The sequence below is a fragment of the Bubalus bubalis genome, chromosome 1 (assembly GCF_019923935.1).
Source record: "Bubalus bubalis isolate 160015118507 breed Murrah chromosome 1, NDDB_SH_1, whole genome shotgun sequence".
Lineage (NCBI taxonomy): Eukaryota > Metazoa > Chordata > Mammalia > Artiodactyla > Bovidae > Bubalus > Bubalus bubalis.
This window is the reverse complement of record NC_059157.1, coordinates 21,312,512-21,329,365: the sequence shown is the minus strand read 5'-3', so window position 1 is coordinate 21,329,365 and position 16,854 is coordinate 21,312,512. Positions and strand designations below refer to the sequence as shown.

The following is a 16,854-nucleotide window of genomic DNA, read 5'->3' as shown; positions in this document are numbered from 1 at the left end:
TTTAAACTGGTTGCCACCAAGTTTCAAGGAAATATAACCCATTATACAAAAACCAGATCATTTTGCTTCTCCTGTGGGCAAAACTGCAGACCTCGCTTGGGTTGCAGTGATAGGGTAACTGCCCCGTGAAAAACATTCATCCTGGCGTTTTCTCTTTAAAAAATGCCAAATGTAGGCCTTAGCCAGTTGTGCGGTAGTAAATGAAATGTGGAGAGGAACCTGTGGGCTTCCTCCCTCGACATGGGGGACTGAGTTTTAAACTAGAAAAGCAGCAGTAATTTGGCACCAAGCAAAATTGTCTTACACTCTTCAGGGAGTCGTGTCAGGTAGGTAGTGTGTGTGTAGAATGTTAGTTGCTCAGTGTCTGACTCTTTGAGACCCCATGGGCTATAGCCGATCAGGCTCCTCTGTCCATGGAATTCTCCAGAGCTCCCCTGGAGAAGGGCATGGCAACCCAGGTCTCCCGCATTGCAGGCAGATTTCTTTACCATCTGAGCCACATTTCGTTCCTAAAGTTGACCTACTCTAGACTCAGGGAGTCACTGAGTCGTCCCACTGACTGTGCGCGTCCCTGAGACCTCGGCCTCTACGTGTCCATCTGTAAGTTGGGCATAAACAAGTAAAAATGCAGAGGAGCACCGGACCTGTGGTAAACTACACTGGGAAGATCCCAGGGGACAGGAACGGGGGGGCGGGTCCCAACTTAGGTGGGCGTTTATGTCAGGAGAGGGATGGTGATTTGGGCCTCAGTCCAGCGAGGCCGGCTTGCCCGGCGGAGAAGTGCCAACGAAGCAGGGGTTAGGGGAGAATCTATGACTGAGGGGGTGGGGGTGAGGGCTCCGGCGGAGCAATCAGGTGGGGGATGGAGCATCGGACTCCTCCGTGCTTTGTTCAGTTACAAGCCAGGCCCTTCTTTCCGGAGAAGCCAATTAGATCCCCGCCGGGGGATCATCTGACCTCGCGTCTCCCGCCAGGAGGGGCTTCGGCAGGGGCGGGGCCGGCGGTCGCCTCCTCCGGGACCCGGCCGCGGGCCGTGCGGGGGAGTCCCGGGAGCCGCCGCGCAGCCCGGCCCCGCCCCGCGCCCGCCGCGCCCCGCCCCCGGGGCTTCCCGGGCGCGCGCCGCCCCGCCGTGTCCGCGCGCCACGCCCCCCTGCTCGCGGGCCGCGTGCGGAGCCGCGCGCCCCGGAGGCTCCGGGACCGTGGCGGCGGGCGGCGGCAGAGCAGCCGTCCGCGGGCCATGTCTTCCCCGGCCGTAGCGAGGAGCTCCCCGGGAGGGAGCCAGGAGGTGGACTCGCGGCCGCAGAGGCAGGGCCGGTTCTGGGAAGTGGGCGGCGGCGGCGGCGGCGACCGGCTGGAGCGCGCGGCCGCGGAGTCGGAGCGCTGGGAGCTGCTGCTCCGCCGGGGCGAGCTGCTGGCGCTGGGCGGCCACCTGAAGGGCGCGCTGGAGGCGTACGCGGCGGCGCTGCGCCGCGGGGCCCCGGTGAGGCCCGAGTGCCTCGGCACCCTGGTAGACTGCCTGGTGTTCAACTACCGGCTCCGCCACGGCTTGGGCTGGAGCGCGAGCCCGGCGGGGGGCGCCCACCGCGGCGTTAGCGCCGGAGGGCTGCTTAGCTGCCTGGGCTGCCGGGGCTTCCTCAGCGAGCCGGTGACAGTGCCCTGTGGCCACAGCTACTGCCGCCGCTGCCTGCGGAGAGAGCTCCGTGCGCGCTGCCGCCTCTGCCGAGACCGGCTGCCACCCGCCGCGGCCGCCGATGCCCCGGGGACCTCCCCGCGGCCGCCTCCGGCCACCGCCATCGCCGCCTCCGGCTTCAGGACCAGCGTCGTTCTCAACCACCTGGCCGAAAAGTGGTTCCCGGGCCAGCGGGAGCGAGCCCGGGCGGCCGGCCGGCTCGGGGAGCTGCTGCACCAGGGGCGCTACCGGGAGGCCCTGGCCGCCGCCTGCGAGGAGCTGCGAGCAGGTGAGCGCGCGGGCCCCGCGACCGCACCCTTCCTTCCCCGACGCGCGGGGTGGCCCCAAGCTCGTCTGCGCCCCAGGCCGGCTGCCGCCCAGGGTTTGCGTCTTGGGGTCCCGGGGTGTGTGTGTTTTGGGGGGTGTGTGTGTGGGAAGGGGCGGCGCCCCGAGGTGCTTCGGTCACAATGGGGATCGCCCTGGAGCCGACTGTGACGCGGCGCGGGGTTTCCTCCGCCTCGGCCTGGCGCTGTGGCGGGCGCGCCCCGAGTGGAGCGGCGCGGAGCGGGTGGCCGGGCGAGGCCGCGCGAGCGCGGGATGGGGAGGGAGTTGGGCGAGCCTGAGCGTCGGCTCGCTTCCTGCCGCGCTCTTTCCGGTAATTGGCCGCCCGGGCCGGGTCCGCCGCGGGGAGACTCCTTGCCGGGGCGGGGAAGAGGATTCCCAGCCGAGGCTGGGCGTGCAACGTATATACCTTGGTCTCCCGCAAAAGTCACCGGGGCAATTGGAAGCCGCGGGAGGCAGAATTGCATAAGCCGGTGTGGGTGGGGGTGGTGGAGGGCGTTGTGTAACGGGTGACGTCGGGTGGGCGTGGCGGGAGCTGGGCGCCCGCACCCCGCACCCCGCACCCGGAGGCCCGGTCGGAGCTGCCCAGGGTTGTCCCAGTCTTAAATGAGAACATCCGGAGACTTGCTGCCTGTTGATGGTTCCCACCTTGATGGTTCAAAGCGTGCCTATTTCAGAAACGCGTGTGCTTCCTTTCGAATGCACGTAGCTCACGGTGAAGATAATAGAGGTAGTCTCTGGTGGAGTTCGTGGGCACGCTTGTGTTTGCCTTTCCACACTCTTGATCAAGCTGTGGCGGCGAAGGGCCTCTGAAGATCTTTGGTCTGTTCTTTCGCCGTCAAGAAGCAGTTTCAGCCTGCTAACCTAGGCTAGCCACTTTTCTTAAAGGTGGTTTGGAGCTGTGGAAAGAGACTTTGGCGGAGTTAGTTAGCTGTGTAAAATGAAGCGTTGTTCTTTAAATCGGTGGTTTTCTACCATGGGTATTCCCTCCACCCCCACCCTTGGGACGTTATCAGAGGCAATGTCTAGAGACATTTTTGGTGGCCACCCCTTGTGCGAGTGGAGTGGTGCTGGTACAAATAGTGGGCAGAGGCCACGAAGGCTCTTCAGTATCCAGTAGTGCGCGGCACAGTTTCCCACACAGTGATCAAGGCCCGAAGTGTCAGTTTTGTCCCTGTTAACCCTTGTAGGAAATAAGCATATTTCAAGATGGAATGGAATAATACTTGGAGAATTAATCACCAAGAAAGTAGGTATCCAGAAGATAAACTGATGTGAGGTTTGAGGTGCATTTATAAACACTAACTGAAAGCATCTTCTTGGAGGCTTTATTTTTTTTTTAAACCCTAAGCGCTCAGTCATTTTGAAGTAGTCACTATGTTAAGTCATTTAATACCTTTAGAATTCAAACCACAAACTTGGCATGCTTTCATATGCTTTCAGTATCTTTATATGGGGAGTAACAGTTACAGAAGTAGCATGATAGACCCAGAACAAAACAGAACTATTTGGAATACAGAATTCCTCAACAGCTCAGTCTCTCTGGATGAATCGAGTTTGGATGGTCAACGAAGGACAGACCATCCTGAAAATGAGGAAGCAGAAGCCGGGGCAGTGACATGACTGGTCCACAGTCACACAGCCAGCTGATGTGTGGAGGCAGCGCTGTGTCCTGCAGTTCTCCTAAATGTTGGATCAGGGTTCATCCTACCGTTAGGGCTCATCCAATGAAAATGTGTAGCATCAATTCCCAAGGAAGTTTTTTGCCACTAGTGTGAAATAAAGGAGAAACTTACTGACAGCCCTATTCATTATTAACTCCCACTGATTTAAATGGTTTGACTCTTAAATTAGGCATTTTGAAAAAATTCAGGTCCTAATCCACAGAAGAACAGGGAGTATTTACTAATTAAGATCTAGCTTAGCGTTCTATGACCAATAATCTATTTAATTAAAGAAGATTTTGGGCCTGGGATTGAGGATATTATTTTTAACAGGAAAAGACTGAAATACCTACTCTTTCTCCTTTTTTTTTCAATTTGCATAGACTACATGTGGGAATTTTGTCCATTCAGCTGCTTCATTCTACTTTTGCAGGACTAGAACCCAAGACTCCTTTGACCTTGTCCATTTTCTCCTCATTTTTAGGTCTTTGAAAAATCTTTAATTCCATACTCCAAAATGTGTCTGATTGGTACTAATGAGGATAACTTTTTTCATCTTTTGAATCTTTAGTACAAAGTAGGAAGAAAAAAATCTTAGAGCTAACAAATTATAGTTGATGGAGTGCAGATATTATGTGTTTAACAGTTTATGAGGGTAAATAAAAAGGTTTAGTAGAGTTATAAATCTACTTGTGCAGTTAAGGTTTAACTTTTTGAAAGCTAGTTAGCTAGAAAGGCATTTGAAATGTGTTTGTATAATCGGACAGCTGTACCCCAGATACCTTCATTATTGCTAACAGTGGAAAAAGTGGAAAAAGACTATAATTTCTTCGTATAATTCTTACAATGAAACAAGTAAATACTATTAACTAGAAAAAATAATCAGTCTACAGTTAGCCCACACACATCCAAATTTAAGCCCTTTCAACAAGAAAGGAAAGCTAGAAAACCTTTGCCAAAATCAGAACGTTCCCATTGAGATTACATAAGTTTCTGTTGAATTGAAATATATTTAGATAACATTTAATCCATTGATCTTTTGGTATTAACTTTCAGATGTTTCATAACTTTGTCTTTTTAGTATTCAAGAATATTATGTAAAGATCTTTTCTGCTTTGGTTCTTTATACTTAAAATGATCCCACTCAGCTATGCTCTTTGTTTTATTTTTAATGAATTTTTACACTGACTTGCCACCCTCCCCACAAAAAAGACCAACAGAACAGTATAATTTATAATTTGAAATGGTTAGAAAGTAAATAAAAGTCACAGGGAAGAGAACATTTTATTTAAAATACTTGGAGAAAAAAAGTTTTATTTTTAATATTAAAAAAAAAATGTTTGGCTATGCTAGATCTTATTTGCAGCGTTCAGAATCTTCTGTGTTTGTTGAGGCGTGTGGGTTCATTTTTGTTTTGTTTTGTTTTTAGTTGTGGCATTTGGAGTCTGTAGATGCAGCATGTAGGGATCTAGTTCCTGACATGGGATCGAACCTGGGCCCCCTGCATTGGGAGTGCAGAGTCTTAGCCATTAGACCACCAGGAAGTCTCTGTGTTGATTATTAATTATGTATTCCTTGTCAGGTATTTCAAAATGTTTTATTTCATTGTCACAAAGAATCCTATGGAGTACTGTTATCCTCAGAGGGAAGTTGAGGCACCTGGGGTGCCTAGTACAGCCCGGTAGTTAGAGCTGTGCATATTGGTGTCTAAGACCTGGGTTTGAATCCCAGTGCAGTCTCCACCTGCTCTCGGGCCTTGGGCCTGTGTCTAACCTCCCTGTTTTGCTTTCCTTATCTGAGAAGTGAGCAGAGTGTCTACCTCATAGATAGATAACAATCATAACAACAGCCTAGGGCTGTTGTGAGAATTAAGAGAGTCAAATCATGTGAAGTGCTCTGAATGGTGCCTGGCAGATAAATACCCAGCAAATATTAATTAAAATATTCTTAAAATGTAAAATTTGTGCCCCAGTTAGAAGATGATTTAGCCAAAATTGAAATCTAAATCTTATAATATCAAGTCCTATTCTTTTCTCTCTACCACATTAATATTACCAGTGCATGTGTGCAGGCTAAGTTGCTTCAATCGTGTCCAACTCTTTATGATCCCATGGCGGGTAACCTGCCAAGTTCCTCTGTCATGGAATTCTCCAGGCAAGAATACTGGAGTGGGTTGCCATTCCCATCTCCAGGGGATCTTCCCAACTCTTGGATCCAACTTGGATCTCCTGTTTTGCAGGCGGATTCTTTACCATCTGAGCCACCAGGGTATATTAACAGAGTGAGGGTTAAATCCTGATTCTGGCCTACATATGTTAATTAGTAGTAACATTTTAGCATACATCAATGTAGTAACATTTTAACATACATCAATAAAATATAGATGCTGCAAGGCTTTCCTAATAAAAAGATTAGTCGAATTATGTGTATGTTAGGCGCTAAGTCATGTCCAACTCTTTGAGACCCCATCGACTGTAGCCCACCAGACTCCTCTGTCCGTGGGATTTTCCAGTCAAGGATACTGAAGTGGGTTGCCATTTCCTTCTCCAGGGGATTTTTCTGACCTAGGGATCGAACTCCGGTCTCCTGCATTGCAGGCAGATTCTTTACTATCTGAGCCACCAGGGAAAAAAGATTAGTCAAATTATAGGTAAATACTGAATACCTTTAAAGAAAATGTAAAAGGTATTTTAACATTTTATTAGTGAGGTTAACATGAAGAGATTTGAATTTATCACCTCAAAGAGTCAGACAAGACTGTGCGACACTTACACTTCACTTCAAACTTATGTATCCCTTGGAGTGGGGCAGGGCAACCCACTCCAGTATTCTTGCCTGGAGAATCGCATGGACAGAGAAGCCTAGCAGACTGCATTCCATAGGGTCGCAAAGAGTTGTACACAACTGAAGTGACTTACCATGCAAAATTATGTATGCCTTAACTTACTCTGCCAAATGCTTGAAACAGTAAACATTGACATTTATATGGTGGTTTATACTTTGCAACACATTTTCACTTCCATTAACTGAGTCTTAACCAAAGATCACGCGAGATAGGAGAGCATGTATTAGAATTCATAGAATGTAGAAAAAGAGCTCCAAGAAAGTGACTTTTTAAAGGCAAGCAAGTAACCAAGTTACAACTGAAAGCAGAAACTGGGCATGTGGATATTGCTTCTAAGACGGATTGATTTTAAAATGAGCATATAAAACATAAATCTTAAGTGTTCTTGTTATTAACAAGTGTTTATTGAGTGCTTGCTGTATACTAGGCTTTGTTTTAGGTGTTGGAAATACAGAGGTAAATAAAATCAAGTGCCTGTCCTCAAGAGAGTTTGTATTTTTTTGTTTCTCTTAAGGTTGCAGCAAATTAGTATTTATTGAAAATAGTCAGAAAAGGGGCTTATTGCTTAACTGATTTCTAACACACTGAATGTGTATCCTGTATATATCTGTTTCATCTTTCCTTTAATTTAGAAGTCCACTTGTAGGATTTTTGCTGTGCCTCACGGTCACTATTATAACAGCATTTTCTCATTGTTACAGAAAATGAAAAAGGGCTTATATAAATAACTCTTGAAGTGGTCTGTTTAAAATAATTTCTATGTTTTTACCTTTTATTCATCAAGCAAATGATGAAAGATTTACCAAAGCTCAGTTATCATAGAATTTCTCATTATTTGTATATTAAACTTTGGTTTACTCAGAATTGTTTTTATATTTAGTGAAATATTTCTGGAGGCTTAGGTGTATTCAATTATAATGTTAAATGTATTTGTATAGTATTCTGACTCTAATGGCTTCCCTGATAGCTCAGTTGGTAAAGAATCTGCCTACAATGCAGGAGACCCAGGTTCGATTCCTGGGTTGGGAAGATCTGTTGGCGAAGGAATAGGCTACCCACTCCAGTATTCTTGGGCTTCCCTTGTGGTCCAGCTGGTAAAGAATCTGCCTGTAATGTGGGAGACCTGGGTTCAATCCCTGGGTCAGGGAAGATACCCTGGAAAAGGGAAAGGCTACCCACTCCAGTATTCTGGACTAGAGAATTTCATGGACTGTATAGTCCATGGGGTCACAAAAAGTCAGACATGACTGAGCGACTTTCACTACTGCCTCTTGCATTATAAAGATATTTTTTGAAATTGTGATTATGTTTTACTATAGAAGGTGAATGATTTAAGAGAAATCTAAAATGCTAAGCAGAAGTTTCTGTTCAATTTTTTTTTCTTTTTCTTGTATTAATAGAATAGGATCATTCTTTTTTCTTTTTTTCTTCCCCTCCTTTTGTCCAACCTGCATTACTAATCCCTAAAGATATTTCCTCTATCCATGGAATTCTCCAAGTAAGAATACTGGAATGGGTAGCCATTTACTTCTCCAGGAGATGTCCCTGACACAGGTATCAAACCCAGGTCTCAGGCATCGCACGCCGATTCTTTTATCCTCTGAGCCATCAGGGAAGCCCAAAGATATTTCTTACCTGGCTAAGGATTATTTGAGTAAAAGATGTAGAAAATACTCTTCTAATACCTTGTATAAAGAACTGATTTCATTTATTTATCAACTTGTTTTGAAATATTTTGTAGTTTAACAGTAATTGTTACTTATTGAGTGCTTATGTGCCAGGCCTTGTGTTAACTGTTAACATCAGATCAGATCAGATCAATCGCTCAGTCGTGTCCAACTCTTTGCGACCCCATGAATCACAGCACGCCAGGCCTCCCTGTATCCATCAACAACTCCCGGAGTTCACTCAGACCCATGTCCATCGAGTCAGTGATGCCATCCAGCCATCTCATCCTCTGTCATCCCCTACTCCTCCTGCCCCCAATCCCTCCCAGCATCAGAGTCTTTTTCCAATGAGTCAACTCTTCGCAAGAGGTGGCCAAAGTACTGAAGTTTCAGCTTTAGCATCATTCCTTCCAAAGAAATCCCAGGGCTGATCCCCTTCAGAATGGACTGGTTGGATCTCCTTGCAGTCCAAGGGACTCTCAAGAGTCTTCTCCAATACCACAGTTCAAAAGCATCAATTCTTCGGTGCTCAGCCTTCTTCACAGTCCAACTCTCACATCCATACATGACCACAGGAAAAACCATAGCCTTGACTAGACGAACCTTTGTTGGCAAAGTAATGTCTCTGCTTTTGAATATGCCATCTAGGTTGGTCATAACTTTCCTTCCAAGGAGTAAGCGTCTTTTAATTTCATGGCTGCAGTCACCATCTGCAGTGATTTTGGAGCCCAGAAAAATAAAGTCTGACACTGTTTCCACTGTTTCCCCATCTATTTCCCATGAAGTGGTGGGACTGGATGCCACGATCTTAGTTTTCTGAATGTTGAGCTTTAAGCCAAGTTTTTCACTCTCCACTTTCACTTTCATCAAGAGGCTTTTGAGTTCCTCTTCACTTTGTGCCATAAGGGTGGTGTCATCTGCATATCTGAGGTTACTGATATTTCTCCCGGCAATCTTGATTCCAGCTTGTGTTTCTTCCAGTCCAGTGTTTCTCATGATGTAATCTGCATATAAGTTAAATAAGCAGGGTGACAATATACAGCCTTGACGAACTCCTTTTCCTATTTGGAACCAGTCTGTTGTTCGATGTCCAGTTCTAACTGTTGCTTCCTGACCTGCATACAAATTTCTCAAGAGGCAGATCAGGTGGTCTGGTATTCCCATCTCTTTCAGAATTTTCCACAGTTTATTGTGACCCACACAGTCAAAGGCTTTGGCATAGTCAGTAAAGCAGAAATAGATGTTTTTCTGGAACTCTCATGCTTTTTCCATGATCCAGCGGATGTTGGTAATTTGATCTCTGGTTCCTCTGCCTTTTCTCAAACCAGCTTGAACATCAGTAAGTTACGGTTCACGTATTGCTGAAACCTGGCTTGGAGAATTTTGAGCATTACTTTACTAGCATGTGAGATGAGTGCAATTGTGCGGTAGTTTGAGCATTCTTTGGCATTGCCTTTCTTTGGGATTGGAATGAAAACTGACCTTTTCCAGTCCTGTGGCCACTGCTGAGTTTTCCAGATTTGCTGGCATATTGAGTAAAGCACTTTCACAGCATCATCTTTCGGGATTTGGAATAGCTCAACTGGAATTCCATCACCTCCACTAGCTTTGTTCGTAGTGATGCTTTCTAAGGCCCACTTGACTTCACATTCCAGGATGTCTGGCTCTAGGTCAGTGACCACACCATCATGATTATCTGGGTCGTGAAGATCTTTTTTGTATGGTTCTTTGTGTATTCTTGCCATCTCTTCTTAATATCTTCTGCTTCTGTTAGGTCCATACCATTTCTGTCCTTTATCAAGCCCATCCTTGCATGAAATGTTCCTCTGGTATCTCTGATTTTCTTGAAGAGATCCATAGTCTTTCCCATTCTGTTGTTTGCCTCTATTTCTTTGCATTGATTGCTGAGGAAGGCTTTCTTATCTCTTCTTGCTATTCTTTGGAACTCTGCATTCAGATGTTTATATCTTTCCTTTTCTCCTTTGCTTTTCGCTTCTCTTCTTTTCACAGCTATTTGTAAGGCCTCCCCAGACAGCCATTTTGCTTTTTTGCATTTCTTTTCCATGGGAATGGTCTTGATCCCTGTCTCTTGTACAGTGTCACAAACCTCATTCCATAGTTCATCAGGCACTCTCTATCAGATCTAGGCCCTTAAATCTATTTCTCACTTCCACTGTATAATCATAAGGGATTTGATTTAGGTCATACCTGAATGGTGTAGTGGTTTTCCCTACTTTCTTCAATTTAAGTCTGAATTTGGCAATAAGGAGTTCATGGTCTGAGCTACAGTCAGCTCCTGGTCTTGTTTTTGCCGACTGTATAGAGCTTCTCCATCTTTGGCTGCAAAGAATATATCAATCTGATTTTGGTGTTGACCATCTGGTGATGTCCATGTCTAGAGTCTTCTCTTGTGTTGTTGGAAGAGGGTGTTTGTTATGACCAGTGCATTTTCTTGGCAAAACTCTATCAGTCTTTGCCCTGCTTCATTCCGTATTCCAAGGCCAAATTTGCCTGTTACTCCAGGTGTTTCTTGACTTCCTACTTTTACATTCCAGTCCCCTATAATGAAAAGGACATCTTTTTGGGGTGTTAGTTCTAAAAGGTCTTGTAGGTCTTCATAGAACCGTTCAACTTCAGCTTCTTCAGCGTTACTGGTGGGGGTATAGACTTGGATTACTGTGATATTGAATGGTTTGCCTTGGAAACAAACAGAGATCCTTCTGTCGTTTTTGAGATTGCATCCAAGTACTGCATTTTGGACTCTTTTGTTGACCATGGTGGCCACTCCATTTCTTCTGAGGGATTCCTGCCTGCAGTAGTAGATATAATGCTCATCTGAGTTAAATTCACCCATTCCAGTCCATTTCAGTTTGCTGATTCCTAGAATGTCGACATTCACTCTTGCCATCTCTTGTTTGACCACTTCCAATTTGCCTTGATTCATGGACCTGACATTCCAGGTTCCTATGCAATATTGCTCTTTACAGCATCGGACCTTGCTTCTATCACCAGTCACATCCACAGCTGGGTATCCCTTAAAAAAAAAAAAATTATTTGTCTGTGCTGGGTCTTAGTTGCCACACACAGCATCTTTGATCTTTAGTTGTGGCAGACTGGATCTAGTTCCCTGCCCAGGAATTGAACCCATGTCTCCTTCATTGGGAGAGCAGAGTCTTAGCCACTGAACTACCAGGGATGTCCCCTCACAACAGTCTTAAGATGTAGGTATCTCAAGCATTTTATAGGTGAGGAGACAGAGGTTCAAAGAGTTAAATAAATGGTCAAAAGTGAATCAGAACCCAGATCTTCTCAATCCAGTGGTTATAATCTTAATTAGTATGCCAAACTACTATTCCTGGACTTTATTAACTGCTAATAACTTCTCAGTCAGCAGCTCTTAGTTTAACTGTGATAACCAAGTTCTGTAGAAAAAATTTGGTATTTCAGGTAGCCAATGGAATTCTTAAACTAGCTGAACCTATAAATATAAAAAGAAAAGACACTCAAGAGGAATGATAAAAAGGAAATGAACAGGGAATTTTTATACTTACACATAAATAATTCAAATAGCCAATAAATAATTTTAAGGTAAAACTCACTGAGAAAAGGCACACTAAAATAATGATGCTGTTTTTCATTTGTATTTTTAAATTATTTTAAATGAAACAAAGATGAATATTTTTTAATGATAAAAAGTTCACAAAGAAGATAGACATTGTAAACCATTAGACACCTAATAACAAAGAAACGGATACATCAGAAGAAATATAAGGGAAAAGAAAAAATATATAATCATAATGAGACATACTAACTTTTCTCTAAGAATATTTTATGAAGTGCAGAAAAAATAAGAATCAGAGCATCTTGAATGATATTGTTAATAACTTGAATGTATAGATTTATGTTTAATTAATGTATATTAATCTTATATCCTACACAGATATATTTAAAATTTTGTATCTCATATGTTGTTATTAGATGTCCATAGGAGATTTAGAAAAACTGGCAAAAAGATAAACATTACTAAATTTCAAAAAGTAGAATTCTTGGTGTGTGATTCAGTTATATATATACCCATATTATTTTTAAAATTTTCCATTACAAGATATTGACTATAGTTCCCTGTGCTATGCAGTAAACCTTTGTTGCTTGTTGCATGTATTTTTTAAAATTAGAAATCTAGCATTCTATTCATAATTTGAACAAATGGAATCAAAATGTCAAAAAATTTTTAATTAGGCAAAAATTCATTTCCTAAAATATACATATTATTTATATATACGTATACTAAAGCTTTTCTACTATGCTTGAGAAAGACCATCAAAAAAAAAAAAAAAGGGGAGAGATGGAGAAATTGGAAAATATAAAGTAAATGAAATGGGAGCAATGATCCGGGAGTTGGTGATGGACAGGGAGGCCTGGTGTGCTGCAATTCATGGGGTGGCAAAGAGTCGGACATGACTGAGCAACTGAACTGAACATGAAATAGAAAAACTGAAACAAACTTAAATAAAAGTGAAAGCTCCTCATATAGTCCAGTTGTTTTTAAACCTGACTGCCCATTAGAAGGCAATGGCAACCCACTCTTGCTTGGAAAAACCCATGAACGGAGGAGCCTGCTAGGCTGCAGTCCATGGGGTCGCTAAGAGTCGGACATGACTGAGCGCCTTCCCTTTCACTTTTCACTTTTCATGCATTGGAGAAGGAAATGGCAACCCACTCCAGTGTTCTTGCCTGGAGAATCCCAGGGACTGGGGATCCTGGTGGGCTGCTGTCTCTGGGGTCACACAGAGTCGCACATGACTGAAGGGACTTAGCAGCAGCAGCAGCTCATTAGAAACATAACTGGAGCTCTGGCAAAAAAGAAAAAGCAATATCTGGGCATTTTTTTCCCCAAAAATATCCCATGATAATTATGATGTGCATCTGGATTTTAAAAAGTGATTATAGGTTTTCCTATTAATGGTAGTTTTGATGATACAGAATTCTATTTTTCTGTTGACCAATCATGATACGGTGGTATTAAGTGGGTAATAGTTACATAATCATAGTAGTAAAAGATGTTTATCAGTTCTCACAATCAATAGCCAGACAAAAAATAAAAGATAATTGCAATTGAAAGCCATAATGGAAACACGATTAACCTAACTATGAAATGAATACATACAATTTGGGGGATCAGGCAGAGTGATGTGGTAAGTGGGAGTGCACGTGTTTTCCGTGTGTTTTCATCTGCTCAGCCAGTCTATCTCTTTTGGTTGGTCCTTTTAATTCATTTACATTTAAGGTGATTATCAATATGTATGATCCTATTACTGTTTTCTTAATTTGGGGGGGGGGGTGTTATTTTCTGTAGGTAGGTCTTTTTCTTCTCTTGTTTCCTGCCTAGAGAAGTTCCTTTAGCATTTGTTGTAAAGCTGGTTTGGTGGTGCTGAATTCTCTCTTGCTTGTCTGGAAAGCTTTTCATTTCTCCATCAGATCTGAAGGAGAGTCTTATTGGATAGAGTATTCTTGGTTGTTGGTTCTTATATTTCACTTTAAGTATATCATGCCATTCCCTTCTGGATTATAGAGTTTCTGTTGAGAAATCAGCTGATAGCCTGATGGGAGTTCCCTTGTATGTTATTTGTCGTTTTTCCGTTGTCGCTTTCAGTATTTTATCTTTGTCTTTAATTTTTGTCAGTTTGATTTGTTATATGTCTTGGTGTGTTCCTCCTTGGGTTTATCCTTCCTGGGACTCTCTGTGCTTCCTGGACTTGGTTAACTATTTGCTTTTCCATGTTAGGGAAGTTTTCAGCTATTATCTCTTAAAATATTTTCTCAGGTCTTTTCTTTTCTCCTTTTGGGACCCCTGTAATGCAAATGTTGGTCTGATTAATGTTGTCCCAGAGATCCCTTAGGCTGTCTTCATTTCTTTTCATTCTTTTATCTGTATTCTGTTCTGTGGCAGTGATTTCCACCATTCTGTCCTCCAGCTCATTTATCTGTTCTTCTGCCTCAGTTATTCTGCTGTGAATTCCTTCTAGTGTACTACTCATCTGTTTGTTTGTTCTTTAGTTCTTCTAGGTCTTTGGTACACATTTTTTGCATCTTCTCAATCTTTGTTGCCATTCTTTTTCCAAGATCCCGAATCATCTTCACTATCATTCTGAATTCTTTTTCTGGAAGGTTGCCTGTCTCCACTACGTTTTAGTTGTTTTCCTGGGGTTTTATCTTGTCCCTTCATCTAGGACGTAACTTTCTGCTTGTTCATGCTGGTTGTGTGTTAGTCTCTCAGTCGTATCCGACTTTTTGCATCCCATAGATAGTAGCCTGCCAGGCTCCTCTCTCCATGGAATTCACCAGGCAAGAATACTGGAGTGGTTACCATTCCCTTCTCCAGGGGATCTTCCCAACCCAGGGATCAAACCCTAGTCTCCCTGCATTGCAGGCAGATTCTTTACCATCTGTGCCACCAGGAAAGTCCTTAACTTTATGAAATGTGGTTTGTTTTACTCGCTGTGGGATTGTGGTTCTACTTGCTTCTTCTGCCTGCCCTCTGATGGAGGAGGCTAAGAGGCTTGTGCAAGCTTCCTGGTGGTTGGGAAAACTGGGTCTTGCTCTGGTGGGGACACCCTTGCTTATTGAAGCTTTAATCCAATTGTCTGCTGATGAGTGGGTTTTCTGCTCCCTCCCTAGTAGTTGTTTGGCCTGAGGTGACCCAGCCCTCAGCTCTATGGTAGGGTTGCTGGCCACCTCCAAGAGGGTTTACACCAAGGGGGACCTTCCCAGCCTGCTGCTCCCAGTGTCCCTCCCTATGCTTGGTCCCTGCTGACCCACACCTCCACAGGAGACCCTCACACCAGCAGGTGGTTTTGGTTCAGTCTCCCGTGGAGTTGCTACTCTTTTCCTCTGGGTCTTGGTGTGCGCGTGGTTTTGTTGTGCCCTCCAAGACTGGAGTCTCTGTTTCCCCCAGTCCTGTGGAAGTCTTGTAATCAAATCCCGCTGGCCTTCAAGGTCAGATTCCCTGGGGATTCCCAGTCCCTTTGTCTGGTCCCCAGGCTGGGAAGCCTGACGTGGGGTTCTGAACCTTCACAACAGCAGGAGAACTTCTTTGGTATTACAGTTCTTACGGTTCTCCAGTCTGTGGGTCACTCACCAGGCGGGTATGGGATTTAATTCTGTCGTGATTGTGGCCCTCCCGCTGTCTTGCTGTGGCTGCTGCTTTGTCTTTGAATGTGGGGTGTCTTTTTTGGTAGGTTCCAGCGTCCTCCTGTCAATGGTTGTTCAACAGCTACTTGTGACTTTGGTGTTCTCACAGGAGGAGATGAGCGCACATCCTTCTTCATTCCTATTTTCCTAGAAAACAAACACACAGCTTCTGGGAGTGTAACATTTTTATAAAAGGAGGGTGAGCAGAATATATTGAAGACTTTGTATAATATATCTACATAGCTTTCTACACACTCAGCTTTCTAGAAAATAAGGAAATAAGCTGATATGTAAAAGCTTATAGGTAAGTGTTCATTACAGTACTTTTTATAGTAGCAAAAATTAGAAGTAATAGGGAATTTTACATAGATGGTATATATAATGGAATACTTTGCAACCATTAAGTATCTTGTGGATATAATCACATTGATAAAAAGAGCAGATTATACACAGTATATATGGTATATTTTATAAAGCTATACATTAAAAATGTAATCTACCCACACAGATAAAAAAGTACAGGTTATATGCCAACACTGGTTATTTCTTAGTTCATGAGAGCATGAATTGAGGAGCTTAAGACAACAGATTTTAATAAATTGCTTTGTGGTAGGAAAAGGATCTTGGTTCTTAATTTTCTGTATTTTTCAAAGTTTACAGGTAAATATTTTATAACACTTGTTATTCAAAACAAGTTTCTTGAAGATAAATGATGTATACACACCTCTTACTACCCATCACCTCCTGGAAAACCGATTTCTTTGAGAAGTCTCCACTTTGGAGAACTCTCTTCCCACAGCCCATGCGGTACCTTGGACCACTTAAAGCTAGTTTCCTCAGATGTGTAGCAGAATTTAAATAAAATGAAATACAGTTGTTTTATTGACCTAAGTACTCACGATACCACCATGTTGAAGAGAAGAGGGAATGAGGGCCAGGATTGACGAGCCCAAGGGGACAGATTTTAATGAATTTCCTCTGCTTCAGCAGACATTTATCAAAGCCGGAATAGAGGATACAGAGACAGTAAATAATGGAGGGAGCTCAAAAACAGGTTTTTTTTATAATTAAATATATGCTACGCACATACAGTGATGGAGCGCAATCGTAATAGCAAACACTTAAATAGAGCTTATAATGTACCAAGCCTTGTTGTAAGTACGCCCTGTGAGCCCTGCTATTAGCAGAGGTGGACAGCAGGAACTCTGGATCCAGGTGGCTAGAGGGAGCATCTAGAATCCTTTACTTAGGAGCTGTTTGGTCTTGGGCAAGATACTTAAACTCTCTGTACTCAGTTTCTTTATAAAAATGCGAACAATGTTAGACCCATATAGGATTGTTCTGAAGGCTGTAGATCATTTAGAACAGTTTATAGTTTTTATTGTTACCAAATAACTGTATTAACTGAAAAAAATTATCATCTCACATATTTAAAATTCTTACCCTTTGCTCCTTTGTGTGTATTTTTGCATTTAA

General features: G+C 43.7%; 1 protein-coding gene across 1 annotated transcript in view; it reads left to right on the top strand.

The window, feature by feature from the left end:
- The first annotated feature begins 1,138 nt into the window (after positions 1-1,138).
- The window catches only part of LONRF1 (LON peptidase N-terminal domain and ring finger 1), a 49,978-nt gene continuing 34,262 nt past the window's right edge, over positions 1,139-16,854 (top strand). Inside the window, exon 1 of the mRNA XM_006075404.4 lies at positions 1,139-1,958. Within this exon, the coding sequence (XP_006075466.4) occupies positions 1,238-1,958 (721 nt within the window). The 5' untranslated portion in view covers positions 1,139-1,237. The remainder of the gene's footprint in view (positions 1,959-16,854) is intronic.